Genomic DNA, 15,215 nt, shown 5'->3' with positions numbered 1-15,215 from the left:
TACACAAATCAATTGATATTTGTTATTATGAATGAAGAAATTAAAAAAAACTTGTTATTATTTGAAATATTATTATTTGCATTCTCTAAGATTGAAAAAAATACAATTTACAGTTTGAAATATTTGGAAAATATTCTGTCCTATCAATGCCATCTGATGTTGCAATCTATTACTTTGACCGATTTTTTTTGTTGAATCATTAGAATATAAAAATTAAAAGGATATTATTATCATTACAATCTATCGTTTAACATCACCCAGATCTTCAATAAAATCATCTTCGATTTGTGGCCATTTTTCTGGTAATACATCGAATAAATCATCTTTGACATCACCTTGAATGATTATCTCATCGGCAGCGCTAATCGATGAACCACAAGCAAAACGTGAAGAGAAAAATTTTGTTGCATCCTTTAGATCGATTTCGAAATTTCCCAATCCATGTACAACTAATTAATGAACATGAAAAAATTTCAATGTAAGAATAAACTATGATATGCAGAATAAAATATTTATCAAATCATACAAGTCACATATTTCTTTTTGCCACGATTTGATCGAGAGATTTTGACAATTTGTTCCCCGGTTTCCTTTTTTTTCGGTTTGAGCAATGCTTTACCGCCACGTTTCTGTCGAGTCTTTTTGGCTGGATCTTTATCATCATTTGCTAGAGGATGAGACAATTTTATTTATGAATAAAAATTCATTAGCAGAGTAATACCATTTGTATCTAATTTGGCAAACATTTCGGGCATATTTTTCAGAAGCCATTCTTTGCATTTATCATAACCGCTATTATATTCACAATATTCAAGGGGTAATGTACATACTACAATATTGAAAAGAATTGAAAAAATTATAGTTCTTTCGAAATAAATAAATGATCAAACCTCCACAATAATTAACTTTGATAGGGTATTGTACACCTTCTTGTGGCCCATTCTTTAATGTTCTTGGTAATGAATCACCCGTCGATGATGCGGTTGGTAAAACCTGGGTATTTTCTGATATGGTCGACATATTTTCGTATTATTTTTTTCTTGTCAAAAAATTTTTCTTTCTTTTTTTCGATCATTCGGCAATGGAAATTGTCGAATGAAATGCAAAATAAACACATGACTAGTAGTGTTAATAGATAACGTTACAGGAAAAATTTCAAATTTTTACTAAAATTCTGACTTTATCCATACTGTTATAATCAATGTGTGATAATCAATGCTTGATTAAATGATAAGATTCATTTATGCAAAACATATTAGTTGGCGATTTGCTTGCGCATCTTCTTCACATGATGATAGAACCAAGTGATTTATTTTTTTTCAATGCTACAGAATGGCAAAGTTCGTTTCATCACATTTCCTATTTGTATTGGCAATCATATCGACTGTTAATGGATTTGAACCAAAAGCTAACATCGAAGATCAAACAACATTACGTCTTGTGCAATTAATTCATTCACATGGTGATCGAACACCAGGACAATTTGTACATAATGATCCTTATAGTTTAGTGAGACATTTTTGGCCAGAAGGTATCGGTCAACTTACTCGATTAGGTCGGAACCGAATGTACAAAGTCGGAAGATTTTTTCATGGAGTTTACGCAAATTTTCTTAATACTTATCGCTATCAGACAAATGTTGAAAATTTTATTCAGGTTCGAAGTTCGAGTTATCGACGATGTTTGGAAAGTGCATCGGCTCTCTCTGCTGGTTTGATTGGAGGATTATCAAATTTTGAGAGAGAAAATGATAATTTTACTGCAGAAGAATTTATTTATGAAAATTTGGAACGTTTTTGGATACCAATACCGATCAAATCATTCTCACCAAAAGGTACTGATCCGTTACTAGATGTTGATTTTCCATGTCCGAATTTAGACAAAATATTTCATGAAATAAAGCATCAAGATCATCGCATCAAACAAGTCGAACAAGAAAATCGTCAATTTCTCAAAGAAATTTCATTTTATGCCGGTGAAAAAATTGACTCGTTAAAATCGATTAATTTTTTGTACCAAGAATTATACATTGAAACACAGGCAAATTATCATTGGTATAAATTTCCTTATCAAATTTGGACGCAAAACTATGAATCGTATGCTATTCAACGATTACGGGAATTATCGCAAATTTATTGGACATTATTCTATGATAATTTTTCCATTCAACGATTGATTGGTGGTGAATTGATTCGAGAAATTAATAATAATTTTCGGAATTTCGTGAACGGATCAAATCGAGAAACGAAATTCTATCTGTATTCCACACACGATGGTAAAATTGTTTCCATTTTACAAGCATTCGGCATCTACAATACATTTCTTATTTCACCCGGTGCAACATTAGTTTTTGAGCTTCATGAAAATCAATCAACTGAAAATACCAATTCCAATGATCTTTATGGAAATTATTTTTTAAAATTTTATTATTTTAATGAAACCTTCTCTGATAATGGTGCTTGTGAAGTTTTTCCTGAAAAATTTTGCCACAATCATCGACAAATTTGTCCATTGAATCATTATATGGAAAAAGTTTTCGAATATGAACCGGCCGATATTCGTTATGAATGTGGTGTGGATATACATCATCTTGGAACAAAAGTTAATCTCAGCCTAATGATTACCAATGGTATTCTATTGGTGATATTTATACTTTTATTGAATATTTTTGCATGCATCAACTATACGATCAAATGAAGATGAAGCGAAAAATGTTTTATTTCAACAAGAACAAAATTACATCGAGAAAGGAATTACATGTGTGTGAAATTAAATTCATTTGTTTGTTAGCGTTTGTTGATGAAAATGTTTTTTACGTTTTTCTAAAAATTCACCAAAATTATAAAATTGCTGCATTGGAATTTTCAATGATCTCCAATGAATGAACGAAACAAACATCTGAAGTTTTTTTTGTAGGTAGAAAATATTATTCCTAAAGTAGGATTTTCTATGTTAATGCTGATCGATACAAGATTCGAATGTTGATTTGATCAAGATGATGATCTATTGATCTAATAAAGAAAAATGTTCATAGGAATTTTATTTAAAATTTGCATCATTGATTGATTGATAAAACTTTATTTCAATTAATCTTTACATGATTCTCTTCAATCATTTCGTCCAATTCGGTCCGTAAAGCTTCCGGAAGAAATTGTCGTGCACGTTCATAATCACAACGTTTCATCGTTTGTCCATATTCCAATTTTTCCAGATGATAAGCAAGACCCATTCGTTTTAATACTTCAAAGTCATCGTGAATCTCAAATGTGCTACCAAAATTGAATAGATATTCTGACTTATCACGTGATATTGAACAATCGATTAAGGTATTTTTATCCGTATTAACAATGATGAAAGGAAGTTTTATTATAGAATTTGGATCAGGATTCTCATCCATTTGATTACGATCAGCCAGATTTTTGAGTGCAATCTGCTGGATCAATAATTCACGTAATTGATCCTTTTTCTCTTTGATTCGCTGTTGACGTTGAGCACGTTCCTTTTCCAATTCTGAGCATTCCTGAACGGCGTTAGTTGGCAAGCCAATCCATTTGATTTCTTTCTTCTCTTTCGATATGATATTAATGGCCATCAATACGTTAAGGGCATCGTAAACACGACGGCGTATATTCTTCTGATCGAATGGTTCCTGATCATTGCCCGTTTGAAATGATGCACGACTAGCGATTGGATCATCACTGAATTCGGCTACCAATTCATCAGCAACTTCATTATAAGTGGTCGTTCCTTTATTGCGAACTTTTTCGCAGACCTTTTTTTATAGAATAGAAAAAAATTTCAATATAAAAAACATTTTCATCTCTGGAAATTACCTTCATAGAGAAATGACGAAGACCTTTACCCGTTTTTGAATCTTGTTTTTTTCGTTTCATTTGTGATGATGGTGATTTAGGATATTTGATACCGTTCGTTTTATTGGAAAGAATCTGTGTTTTCTTCCCGTTTGGATTGGTAAGCAATGCTGTTGTTGATGGTGATAATGGAGATGATTGACTATTATCGAGACAGACAAAACAAACCGAATTACATTTACAGAAATTTTACATAACTCAATATACAAACCTATTGTTGCTTAGGATGAAAAATTTCTTTTCGTTGTTACTATTATTAGTGTTACTGAGACCATTGATTGATTGGGATGGATACATTTTGTCAGAATTGTTGGACTGTTTCTATTGGATAAATTTTTGGTTTATGATCGTCAGTATTATGTTAAATAACCGTTGGTCAGCCAAGGTTTTTGTCGATAATAGTATGTGTCAATATATACGATAAGGTAAAATATGGAAAAGGGTAAACTGGTTTTAAAATAAACAAAACACCGTTTTCAATTTGGAACTTTAACAACGAGAACACATTTGACGTTCGATAGTATTCAGTAAAAGTTAAACGTTAAAGAGAAATTCGTATCTGTTTTCGGTTCAATGAAAATTTTTCCTCCCCAAGAATGAATTTAAATAATAGAGCCCTTATTAAGGCACCAAGAAAAACCACCTTGTCAGTTTTTTTTTCGGAAGTTGTGCGCCTTCAACCATTAACCATCAATTCAATCAACCAACATACATTTCATATACACACAGCTGCTGCTGTTTCCAAAAGCAGTTTGGAGGGAGAGTTTTTTTTACAAACACAAAATCTTTGGCAATACACAAACAGACATGCAGAAAACAAGTCATTGAAAAATTTGACTGTCGTAATACCAGCACACAAGGCCAGCCTTGCACTTTTTGTTAACATGTATGTATGTTTCAATATGAGGAGGATGGAAATGGCAATGAGGAGGATGTAAAGGAGGTAACAAAAAATAAATTTCTTTTCATAAACATTGTTATCAACGTTGATAACATTTTAAATGTTTCACGTGTTGGATAAAATATTTTTCCAATTTAGATCCTAATCAATGAATTTTAGCAAATATTTTTTCTACAAAAAAATGAATGAATTTTTTAAAATCAAAAAAAGTATACCTATGGAATAAACGGATAAAAAATTCAGGGTTTGGTTGGTCATACACATGATGACGATGATCACCATCATGAGGATCAAGATGATTGGCATACATTATACAAGCAGATATGTATGGCCTAATAATTTGAACGCAAAGAGATGTGCATGCAGAAATTGTTAAAATAAAATTTGAACGCATGCGTTCAATATACATTTTAGAACAACGGTGTGTGTGTATCTCTCGGATCACTATTTCTCCTCAAATAATTAGGCACATCATTATCATGAAACCTCCTCTTTTATCCTCTCCCTCCTCATCCACATTTTTTTTGCATTCGCGCTCATTTAACCGGGTCTATTTGGCGCGAAATGATGTTTATGGTGTCAACCACCAGTGGTCGACACTTATCAAGTTTTTTTGTGGTGATTCTATCGATAGATAAATGAAAATGACGCAATAAAGCTACATTAATGATGAAATCTGGTATTACTTAATGGTTATATTTATAATTTTATTTAGAAAAAAAACTAAGTTTTTCAAATTTAATTTGCGATAATTGAAAAAACTCAATCTAATCAATTTGAATTATCGGGAGCAAAATAAGCTCCAGTTTCGAATTCACTGAACAATAATTGATTACATATTTCACATTCCCATTGTCCGATAATTAAATGAGTGCCGGTTGAAAAATATTTTGGTACTTTTTCGGTTGCACGTTCCAAACGACTTTCACTGGAATTGAATAATGGATTCAAGTAAAATAATTGAGAAAAAAATGCTCAGTATAAGAATTATACTTACACAGCTCCTGAACATTTATAAAGAGTAATTCCTTCTGGTTTGATAGCCAAAAAGCCATCATATGTCCACTCTTTATTCTTTTTGTATGGCTTGTATCGACCATAGATGACTTGAAAAGCCAAACGGGAATCTTGAGCTGCTTTAGAATAACAAGCAGGAGGTGGTTCAATTAGAAAACTAGAAATTTCTTTGAATTGTGTTACTGGTTTAGCAAATTTATCACTAGCTTTAGGTTCCGATTTGGATGGTAACATTCGATTCACTGGAGCACATCCGATTTGATCCTTTTCCTGTTTGTTCTGATCAAGACGTGGTTTTTTCAAAGGTTGTGTCACATGGTTAGATTCATTGTTTTGCTGTTTAAATTGCGAATGCTTCGGATTGGAACCAATTTTATTTTCAGTGACTTTATTACGATTAATTGAACTTGAAACATCGTTTTGTTTCAATGAATCAAGAACTCGTCGACAATCAGCATCGGTCATTCGATTGATTTTTATGATATCCAAGTGTTCATAGTCTTTGATTAAAAAAACAATACAAATTGAAAATAATAGTAGTAAAAAAATGATATTACCTGGATCGGGATAAACCTGCTCACGAATTCGTATGGCATTAAGTCGGACCATTTTTTCAATTCTAAAATAATTATTTAAAATTTGTATTAATTTAAATCGACAACAAATCGAACAATATCACTATTCACACACTATCGCGATATAGTGAACGAATAAAAAATTGACATCACGATAGTTTATTCATTGCACATGTGCATATGTCATCAGGTGGCTTGAAGTATTTTTTTAATTCAATTTGATTATCATCGATTAATATTGAATAACTATTGTACTCAAACATAATATGGCCAATCATAATTTGAAAAACATTTTGAATCCAATAAAAATCAAAGAATTAGTTCGATTTTGGATTAATGAAGATGTACCAAGGTATTTATGATATTAAATGATGAAATTTTCTCATTGAATCATATAGTTTTGATATGCAGGGATTGGTGGTTGGTGATACACCAGTTACAGCGATAATCTATTGTAAACAAACAGGAATATTAGCTGGATTTCCATTTGTTCAAGCAGTTTTCGAAGAACTAGGTGTTGATCCACCAAAGTTCTTATATGAAGAAGGAACTTTTATCAATGAAGCTTCACAGCATAATAAAATTAAGATAGCCTCGGTACATGGACCTGCTCGATTGATTCTTCTTGCCGAACGAACTATATTGAATGTTTTATCTAGATGTTCAGGAATAGCAACCAAATGCTATAACATTGGAGTAAAATTGAGAGAAATGTCCTGGAATGGTCGACTAGCTGCAACACGTAAAACGACGCCCGGTTTTCGGATGGTAGAAAAATATGGAGTATTAGTTGGACAAGCTGATACTCATCGTTATGATCTCAGCACAATGATCATGTTGAAAGATAACCATGTGAAGATATCAGGCCATGCAAATATAGCAACTATTGTATCAGAAGTGAAGAAATGTGCTGGATTTAGTTGTCGCATCGAAGTAGAATGTTCATCATATGACGATGCTCATCAGGCTGCTGAAGCCGGTGCCGACATAATCATGTTAGACCATGTGTCAGCGAATCAAGGAGCCGAAATCAGCCGTAAGTTACGCTCGGAGCATCCATCGATATTGATCGAAGCAAGTGGTAATATTACCGAAACGAATATTCTTGAATATGCAAGACCAGAATATGATATTATATCAATGAGTAGTATAATTCAAGGCTGTCCTCCTGTGGATTTTTCCATGAAAATTATCGAGAGTAATTGATTTTTTATATTACATAATTTTTTATTCAATTTTTTTCTTAAATCGTTTATAGTTACAAAAAATCATTCACAAAAAGAAAGTTCACTGTATAGAATCTCTGTTCAACAACTTCGGAAATTGAATGTATATGTGAGTGTAAATGTACAGATCTTATCTAGAAATGCATAACATTTGAACAGGACAAAAAATTTCCAATGAATTTATTATATTAGTATTCGGTTTTGAAATTGATCTTATTCAATCACCCATATGTAGGTTGTTGTTGTGATTGTTGAGAAGTTGGAACGGAACCTTGTGGCACAGATGATTGCGTTGACGTTGCTGCCGCTCCTGTTGGTGCAGGCATAGTTCCACCGGTAGTTGGAACAATAGTTTGTGGAATATTATTGGGAGGTGGAACCATTGCATTAGGTGGGGGTGCCATAGATTGAGCAGTAACAATCTGATGCGGCATTTCAGTTTGCATATAGACAGTAGGCATATGTGAATCCGGTGGTGCATATAGACCAGGTTGAATAGTCATGCCTAATGCATTTGGATGATGATGATGTGATTGATGAGTTGCTAATAACGGCCGTGGCGGAAATCCCGCAGGATACATGAAATGTGTTAATGCTTGATTATGATGACCGGGTTGAGCCGATGCAGCAAGCTGAGCAGCCATGGCTGCGTTTTGTCCAGCTTGTTGGCTGTGATGAATTTGATTTGGTGCATGGTGATGATGATGCACCTGACCTGGAAATACAACAGGTAAATGCTGTGGTTGAGTGGCACCGGTCATAATTGGCTGTCCGGTTACATTGGCCACCTGTGCCTGTTGCTGTGAAACAAATGCTTCATGATGTTGATGTCGTATAAGTTGCTGCTGTTGGGGTTGCTGATTAGAATTCATATTGCCACCTGGACCATTTTTACCACCACCACGATAATGTCCGCGCGGCTGCGTTTGATTGACATTTTGCGATTGTTGTTGAGGTCCTTGTTGTTGTTGAGGACCGTGTCCATTATTTTGAACTAAAGAATTAGCACCAGCTTGAGTTGCCATCGATTGAGCGGCATTCGCCGAAATCATATGATGAGAAGAACCGGGAGGTGGTTGCTGATTCGATGGCCCACCTGAAGACTGTTGAGAAGCTACTGTGGGAGGAGCCGTTGCCGTCACAGCACCTGCGGGCATGGAAGTTGCGAAATGCTGTATGGCTATATATTGTGGAACCATCTGATGCGGCATCATAGGGTTATACTGAAATTGTATTGGATAACGAATGGATTGTTGTTGATGATGAGCAGCATGACCAGTTAGATGTTGACCAGGTGGACCACCACCGCCAGGATGAGGATGAGTATAAGGGATGAATTGACCTGTACCGGCTGGTCCAGCTAATGAAGGTGTCGATGGAATCGATGGTGGTGTGGTTGCTGGCATATGTCCGGCAACGACAGATTGATAAGGAGCATGAGGTGATGGATAGTTGTGTGGTGGTATAGGTGCCACAACCTGCTGGGGATTTTGTTGCTGTGGTGGAGTTGCCGTAGGCATTTGAACAGCACGAGGAGTAAATATTTTGGCATTGGGATTCAATTTTGATGTAACCACTATTTCATGGGCATCAACTGATGATGGTGTCGATGATGCTGTTGTTGATTGTTGCGGTTGCTGTTGTTGTTGTTGCACGGTAATCGTTGAGGAAGATGATGTTGTGACAGTAGTAGTAGCTGTATTTCCTGTTGACGTGAAACTGACCGAAGCTGTAGTAATAGAATTACTGGTGGTCGCCGGATTATTAAGGATAGTTGATGATAAAGGAGATGTCTGCGTAACTGTCAAATCCGATGGCAACTTTTTTGATTCATTAGAATCTACGCTATCTTTCGAACTGATTATCAAAGATTTTGATGGTTGTTGCGGTTGCTGTTGTTGATTCATGTTAGCACCTTTTTTAACAGCATCGACCATAGTAGGTCGACCATTTTCTCCTGCAGGTAATGAATCAGGCAATTTCCTATTATTGTTATTATTTACAATATCCAGTCCTTGTTTTGGACTCGTAATACGAGCTTGTGACTGATAATTTTGATCATTGGATTTTGATTGATGTATTTCTGCTGCTTTTGAAGCAAAATTGGTAGCTACTGATTGCGATTTCATCAATGATGATTCAGCAGTAGGAGTCGAAATATTTGATGATGGACCGGATGATGGTGATGTAGGAAGCGACGATTTTGCAGATGACATATCCGATGATTCTAATGATTTATTATTCGAAGGCATTTTTGATTCCGAATGTGATTGTTGGGATGAATGATGCTGGTGCGATTGATGATGATGCGGTTGGGGTTGTTGCTGCTCTACAACCCGATTATAAGGCGTACGTTGTTGTTTAAATGATTCACGTTGTGGCAAACTATTCGAGTTATTTCCAGATGATGTTTTACGTTGATATCCAACATTATCCGGATCGTTTGATGATGGTGGTTGACCAGAGCTTCTTGCAAATGTTTTAATAGTTTCCATTTCATTGGTCGTGGCCATTATATCATTAGATATGTTTCGTGCAGAAACTGATGAATAACTAGATTTAATATTATTATTGGCTTGACTAGCCGCACTTGATTGGTACGTTTGCTGTGGCTGCTGCTGTTGGCTGGATGATTGCTGCTGGGAATTTATAGCATTATATTTACGATCTACATATCCAGAATTTGGTTTATTTGGATTCTGTGCTGAACGGTATGGTTGCTGTGATTGCTGCTGATGATAGCGATGATCAGCGCTTACTCGACTATTAGCATCACGCCAATTTGCTTCATTTGGACCGATTGATTGACCACCACCAGAACGATCAACACCACCGCTGCCACCACTACTATTACGATTAGTATTCATGCGATTACGACTTTGTCGAGAAGTTTGTGTTCGAAATCCGCCAAGATTATCTCCAGAATTACTATTGCGAAGATTATTATCACGATTTCTATCAGGCTGATCTCGAGATGGATGATGATTCATATCATTCCTATAATGATGATGATGATTATTATTATTATAATTATTCGATGGAGATGCCATATTGCTTCCCGATTCAGTTATATCGGGATCGCTACGAATCACAGCCGAGTAACGAGATTCTTCATCAAGTTCATCTTCTTTAGAATAACGTGCCACACGTGTAGAATCTTGTTCAATTTCTCGGGCGATCTTTGCAGCTTGTGCTTCTCGTTGTCGATATTCTTCATCATTACGATGTTCTAGTTTAATAGTATATTCTGACATATCATCCTGATATGTCGTTTCTATATTATATTTACTTTCATTCAATTTGAACATATCTTCAGTTTTCCAACCATTTGATACGCCTCCTCCACCTAGTGATAATCCACTGTGATCATCCAATGAAGAATCTAGACCTAATGAATCATGACCATCAATACTGTCATCACCGCCATCCCATGGAACTAATTCCCGGTGTTGTTTAGTACTGCCATCATGTTTTGCAATCTCACTGTCAGTCATTACAGCTTCTGTAAATTATTATATCCGATTTAAAACACATGTTCAACAAATAGTTTTGATATACGTACTTTTAGTCGCAAAATCCAGATCAACATTCAATGCCTTGAATGTGACCAAATTTTTAGGACTGATAACCAATGTTTCGACAACACTTTCTTCGCATTCTAACGCTGCCAAAAGATTACCGATATTGTTGTTGTTATTTGCGGTAGGTTGGCAACGTTTTTCCTCCTCAATATTATCAATCAGAGCAGCTGAACACAATGCCAACTGAAACTAAAATTTTCAGAAAAATTCAAATGAGTAAAATTTTTAAAAGCAATTTAAAATGAAACTTACATCGGGAGAGAATGTTTTAAGAATGCCTTCATAACGTTTACCGCTATTCAATTTAACTTCAATCAAACAACCGATCAACGATGTCATTGAATGAACAAATCGTTTATTCTTGTAAACACCGCTGTTACATGGTACTTCGGTGGATACTGGAGCTGTATTTGCCATATTATTATGAGAATGATTATTACTGCCACCTGCTTGTGATACCATCATCGATTGTGATGATTTTGATGGATGAATGTTTCGATGTAATGATGATGATGATGATGATGATAATGACATATCACTACCGCGCATATTTGGGTAATTGGTTCGCATCGAGCGATTCATTGTTCTATATAAAATTTCGAAAACGAATTAAAACTCAATAAATCAAATAATGATAATCTTACCTTTGAACATTGGATGACATTGAAGATGGATTATTTGATGAAATACCAGAAGAACGATTCTTATTACGTTTAGCTGTTGTTTGACCGTTTTGATTCATCTTTATTTCAGTTAAGATTTTTTTAAATATTTAATTAATTGACAAATCAAATAATATGATGAGTGCAATTTAAGAATTTTTCAATAAAATGCTTTTAAAGTTTGGGAAAAGGGTTTTTCCGTTGTTGCTGTGAATAATGATAAAAGAATGAACCAGATTACAAGATGACCAATTATGATTTTTTTTCTTTGCTATTGAAGAAAAAAGATGAAAAAATGTTTCAAGAGGAAAAAAAAGAGATTAGCAAAAATTAGAAAAAAAATTGAAACAATGTTTAAGCAAGCGTCTGTAATCAAGAAAAAATGTTTGAGCACATGTATGATTTTTGTTTGCTTGCTCATTCATTCATTGATGATGACGAATTATCGTCAACGACATTCACACACACATTTCATTATTCGTGTAAATTGACTATATATGATGGTGATGATGATATAGATTTAATCTCTCTCAAATGCCATGTGTATATTATGAGGTTGAAATGAAATTTATTATTTTATTTAATCACAATGATGATGACTTACCGCAAACATTAACACACATACACATTAAACAATGAAACGATTTTTGGCGATATGGATGATGATAATTAGATGGATAACGGATGAAATGATTTTGGATTTTTTTTTGTTTTGTTTTTTTTTTTAATTTTTTTTGATGAGAATTTGAATGTTTGATGATTTATGAGTTTTTTGATTAATTATTTTTCTGAATAAAATTGTTTCTGTGTATGCAAAGTATTAATGTATATAAAATAGTTTTCTGAATAAATGATGATGGTTTAATGAGGATAAGCAATTGATGATGATGATTATTTAGAGAAAAAAAAACGATGAAAAGTGGTCAAGAATTTTGTTTTATTCAAAACAGCTGTAAACAAAGCAGAATAAATCAGAAAAAAAAATTCTTGGATAATAATGGTTTCCAAAAAGAAACACACACACACATAAAGACACATGCACAAGCCAAAAAATGAAAAATATATATCAGAATTTTGGATGAACAAAAAAAAATTCAATTTTTTTTGTTCATAAATTCGAAATGAAAAAGTGGATTGTTTTTTGGAAAAAAAATTAATTTTTTCTATTCAATCAAAATATTGAAAACAGTGTCCACTTTTCTTTAAAAAAAAATTTTATTGTGTGGTTTTCATCGTAATCAAAACATAAACCACACACACATAAAAAAAGAAGTTCAGATGAATTCGTACATTATGTGAATGTGTGATCGTTTTTGTTTTGTTTTTTTGCCACTTTTTTCACAATTGTTCAGTTCATTTTTACCCTTTCGCTCTCCTATTTCGATTTACAATTTATTTTCAACAACGACGACGACGACAAAGACGATGATGATGATGATGATGTCGATGTTGATCAAAGCCGACACACAAGTAAGCCAAAAAAAAACATTAAAAATGAGCAGAATTTTGAGAATGCGCATTGAAGTTTGTTGTTCAAAAATTGACAACGATTGAAAATAAAGGGGCTATTTTTTTTAATAACGCCCATTTTTGTTTCTCAATTTTGGTCAAAAGATGTCGTTAATAATGATGATAATGAGCTCTTCATAAAGGACATTTCGTGATTCAGATTCGAAATCGAACGCAAAAAAATTTTAATTTTAATGAAAAATTGTCTTTTTTTTTAATTAATGGGGCCATTCACACAAATATGGTGATGATTTGGGTACGGGAAGACACATTTTTATTTGTTCACATCCGGGTGGACTCCAACTCATAACAGCATGATCGCAATAATTTAGTTCAGGTTTACCCGGTACGAGATGCTGTTGATGTTCATCACGAATTTTATTTAAGATTTCCATGGTTTCTTTATATTCAGAATTCTTTGGATTGATATGAAAATGTTCGCCAGGATCTCGATACAAGTGAAATAATAATGGCGATTCGGTATGATTGGTCAATCGTGGAGTAGTCAAATTGAAAACATTTTGTCCGGGGCAAAAATCGATACCAACATCAAGTTCTTCTTGTGGTGTTGAAAATGTCCAATAATGTGCTTTATATGAACCATGTCGAATGGCCATCAAAGTATCACCACGATAAAAAAATATGGTCGCATTAGGAATTTCATAACTATTGTTGAACATAATTTTAGTCAAATCATTCGAATCATAATGACGATCATCCGGAATGGATATGTTAGCTATTGTAGCGATCGTACGAAATAGATCCATATGGGTCGATATTTGTCGAGTAATTGTACCGGATGGAATTTTTGAGGGCCACCATGCTATAGCCGGTTCGCGAAATCCACCTTCAAATGTTGTTTGTTTGCCACATAAAAATGGACCACTTCTACCGGCATCAGCTTTAGAAGTTAAAGCTGGTCCATTATCGCTTGTGAAAAATACAAATGTATTATTCTGTAAACATGGCTCATTACGAATAGTTTCCATTATAGCCTGAATTGAATGATCCATTTGAATCAAAGCATCGCCATAAGAGGAATTTTTTATTGATCGACCAACAAATTCAGCTGAACGATAAGTAGGCGCATGTAATGTATCCGGTGTCCAATAAAGAAAAAATGGATTTCCTTTTTTCGATTCACGTTGCATGAATTCAATTGCTTCTTGTGTGAAATTTTTCAATAGATCTGATTCCTGTTTTTTTCGATCGATCACTACATTTTCATAATAACGGCCAATCATTTTATCATTTCGAAATAATGGTACATTCGGAACTTTTACGTTATCATAAGGACCAAAATGAACGCCAAATGTACCGAAAAATTCATGAAAACCTCGATTCCATGGATAATAATCGGATTTACTATGTCCAAGATGCCATTTACCGATGATTTTATTTTGATAGTTTTTTTTGGCAAGTAGTTCCGAAATTAAAATTTCTGATCGAGAAATTCCACCAATCATTTCTTGAGGAATATAAGAATTTCTTGCATGAATATTTGTAGTATAGAATCCGTTTCGTATTGGCAATCTACCGGTAAGTAATGCTGCTCGCGAAGGAGAACATAATGGGCTTCCGGCATAAAAATCTGTAAACTGCATTCCTTCGGAAGCAAGACGATCTAAATAAGGTGTTTCTCGTGAAGGTTCTCCATTCACACCAAGATCACCCCAACCCATATCATCCATCAACATTAACACTATATTCGGTTTGGAATAATTACATTTTTCACCATTTGTTTGGGAAAGAATAATTGAAATTAAAATCGAAAAGAATATTGATTTTTGATCCATTTTGATTATCAATAACAAACCCATCACTCATCAATAGAAAATGAGTATAAATGTTTTGCTCGCAATTGCGCAGTTT

The 15,215-nt window shown here is 34.0% G+C and overlaps 7 protein-coding genes across 7 annotated transcripts; 2 read left to right on the top strand and 5 right to left on the bottom strand.

Annotated features, from left to right (window-relative positions):
- Positions 1-32: 32 nt before the first annotated feature.
- DENR (density-regulated protein) lies at positions 33-1,116 on the bottom strand. Its single transcript, XM_027341600.2, has 4 exons — positions 891-1,116; positions 722-829; positions 527-667; positions 33-449 (listed from the first exon to the last, which is right to left on the bottom strand). The coding sequence occupies exons 1-4, from the start codon at positions 1,018-1,020 to the stop codon at positions 241-243; spliced, it is 588 nt and encodes a 195-aa protein (XP_027197401.1). The 5' UTR covers positions 1,021-1,116; the 3' UTR covers positions 33-240.
- Positions 1,117-1,235: 119 nt separating this feature from the next.
- LOC113791856 (lysosomal acid phosphatase-like) lies at positions 1,236-2,789 on the top strand. The gene has a single exon (XM_027341691.2). It carries the CDS (start codon positions 1,333-1,335, stop codon positions 2,695-2,697), a length of 1,365 nt encoding a protein of 454 aa, XP_027197492.2. The 5' UTR covers positions 1,236-1,332; the 3' UTR covers positions 2,698-2,789.
- Positions 2,790-3,012: 223 nt separating this feature from the next.
- Positions 3,013-4,735, bottom strand: Dp (transcription factor Dp). The gene is made up of 3 exons (XM_027341692.2): positions 4,084-4,735; positions 3,834-4,014; positions 3,013-3,772 (listed from the first exon to the last, which is right to left on the bottom strand). Exons 1-3 carry the CDS (start codon positions 4,167-4,169, stop codon positions 3,083-3,085), a joined length of 957 nt encoding a protein of 318 aa, XP_027197493.2. The 5' UTR covers positions 4,170-4,735; the 3' UTR covers positions 3,013-3,082.
- Positions 4,736-5,459: 724 nt separating this feature from the next.
- Positions 5,460-6,508, bottom strand: LOC113792051 (uncharacterized). Its single transcript, XM_027341920.2, has 3 exons — positions 6,348-6,508; positions 5,771-6,290; positions 5,460-5,701 (listed from the first exon to the last, which is right to left on the bottom strand). The coding sequence occupies exons 1-3, from the start codon at positions 6,397-6,399 to the stop codon at positions 5,545-5,547; spliced, it is 729 nt and encodes a 242-aa protein (XP_027197721.2). The 5' UTR covers positions 6,400-6,508; the 3' UTR covers positions 5,460-5,544.
- Positions 6,509-6,525: 17 nt separating this feature from the next.
- Positions 6,526-7,600, top strand: LOC113792049 (nicotinate-nucleotide pyrophosphorylase [carboxylating]-like). The gene is made up of 2 exons (XM_027341917.2): positions 6,526-6,717; positions 6,764-7,600. Exons 1-2 carry the CDS (start codon positions 6,632-6,634, stop codon positions 7,569-7,571), a joined length of 894 nt encoding a protein of 297 aa, XP_027197718.1. The 5' UTR covers positions 6,526-6,631; the 3' UTR covers positions 7,572-7,600.
- Positions 7,601-7,741: 141 nt separating this feature from the next.
- LOC113792047 (uncharacterized) lies at positions 7,742-13,297 on the bottom strand. Its single transcript, XM_075823421.1, has 5 exons — positions 12,439-13,297; positions 11,817-12,105; positions 11,425-11,758; positions 11,154-11,361; positions 7,742-11,093 (listed from the first exon to the last, which is right to left on the bottom strand). The coding sequence occupies exons 2-5, from the start codon at positions 11,912-11,914 to the stop codon at positions 7,813-7,815; spliced, it is 3,921 nt and encodes a 1,306-aa protein (XP_075679536.1). The 5' UTR covers positions 11,915-12,105; positions 12,439-13,297; the 3' UTR covers positions 7,742-7,812.
- Positions 13,298-13,511: 214 nt separating this feature from the next.
- LOC113792048 (N-acetylgalactosamine-6-sulfatase-like) lies at positions 13,512-15,197 on the bottom strand. The gene has a single exon (XM_027341916.2). It carries the CDS (start codon positions 15,161-15,163, stop codon positions 13,562-13,564), a length of 1,602 nt encoding a protein of 533 aa, XP_027197717.2. The 5' UTR covers positions 15,164-15,197; the 3' UTR covers positions 13,512-13,561.
- Between the last annotated feature and the right edge of the window lie 18 nt (positions 15,198-15,215).

This window comes from Dermatophagoides pteronyssinus, unplaced genomic scaffold, assembly GCF_027571235.1.
Source record: "Dermatophagoides pteronyssinus isolate colony J.1.1.1.1 unplaced genomic scaffold, Derpt_VIB-CSIC_2022.12 sq0028, whole genome shotgun sequence".
In the NCBI taxonomy this organism is placed as follows: domain Eukaryota; kingdom Metazoa; phylum Arthropoda; class Arachnida; order Sarcoptiformes; family Pyroglyphidae; genus Dermatophagoides; species Dermatophagoides pteronyssinus.
Note: the sequence above shows the minus strand (reverse complement) of the source record. Positions and strands in the feature narration are given on the sequence as shown.

Coding starts and splice junctions, on each gene's coding strand:
- LOC113792051 (XM_027341920.2), bottom strand. CDS start 6,399: ATGGTCCGACTTAATGCCATACGAATTCGTGAGCAGGTTTATCCCGAT. Junction 6,291..6,347: donor GCAGGTTTATCCCGATCCAG/GTAATATCATTT, acceptor TTTTAATCAAAG/ACTATGAACACTTGGATATC. Junction 5,702..5,770: donor TATAAATGTTCAGGAGCTGT/GTAAGTATAATT, acceptor ATTCAATTCCAG/TGAAAGTCGTTTGGAACGTG.
- LOC113792049 (XM_027341917.2), top strand. CDS start 6,632: ATGGCCAATCATAATTTGAAAAACATTTTGAATCCAATAAAAATCAAA. Junction 6,718..6,763: donor ATTAATGAAGATGTACCAAG/GTATTTATGATA, acceptor TGAATCATATAG/TTTTGATATGCAGGGATTGG.
- LOC113792047 (XM_075823421.1), bottom strand. CDS start 11,914: ATGAATCAAAACGGTCAAACAACAGCTAAACGTAATAAGAATCGTTCT. Junction 11,362..11,424: donor TTAAAACATTCTCTCCCGAT/GTAAGTTTCATT, acceptor TGAAAATTTTAG/TTTCAGTTGGCATTGTGTTC. Junction 11,094..11,153: donor TCTGGATTTTGCGACTAAAA/GTACGTATATCA, acceptor AATAATTTACAG/AAGCTGTAATGACTGACAGT.
- DENR (XM_027341600.2), bottom strand. CDS start 1,020: ATGTCGACCATATCAGAAAATACCCAGGTTTTACCAACCGCATCATCG. Junction 668..721: donor TGCCAAATTAGATACAAATG/GTATTACTCTGC, acceptor CTCATCCTCTAG/CAAATGATGATAAAGATCCA. Junction 450..526: donor CAAAAAGAAATATGTGACTT/GTATGATTTGAT, acceptor TTCATTAATTAG/TTGTACATGGATTGGGAAAT.
- LOC113791856 (XM_027341691.2), top strand. CDS start 1,333: ATGGCAAAGTTCGTTTCATCACATTTCCTATTTGTATTGGCAATCATA.
- LOC113792048 (XM_027341916.2), bottom strand. CDS start 15,163: ATGGGTTTGTTATTGATAATCAAAATGGATCAAAAATCAATATTCTTT.
- Dp (XM_027341692.2), bottom strand. CDS start 4,169: ATGTATCCATCCCAATCAATCAATGGTCTCAGTAACACTAATAATAGT. Junction 4,015..4,083: donor TTCATCCTAAGCAACAATAG/GTTTGTATATTG, acceptor TCTCGATAATAG/TCAATCATCTCCATTATCAC. Junction 3,773..3,833: donor TTCGTCATTTCTCTATGAAG/GTAATTTCCAGA, acceptor CTATAAAAAAAG/GTCTGCGAAAAAGTTCGCAA.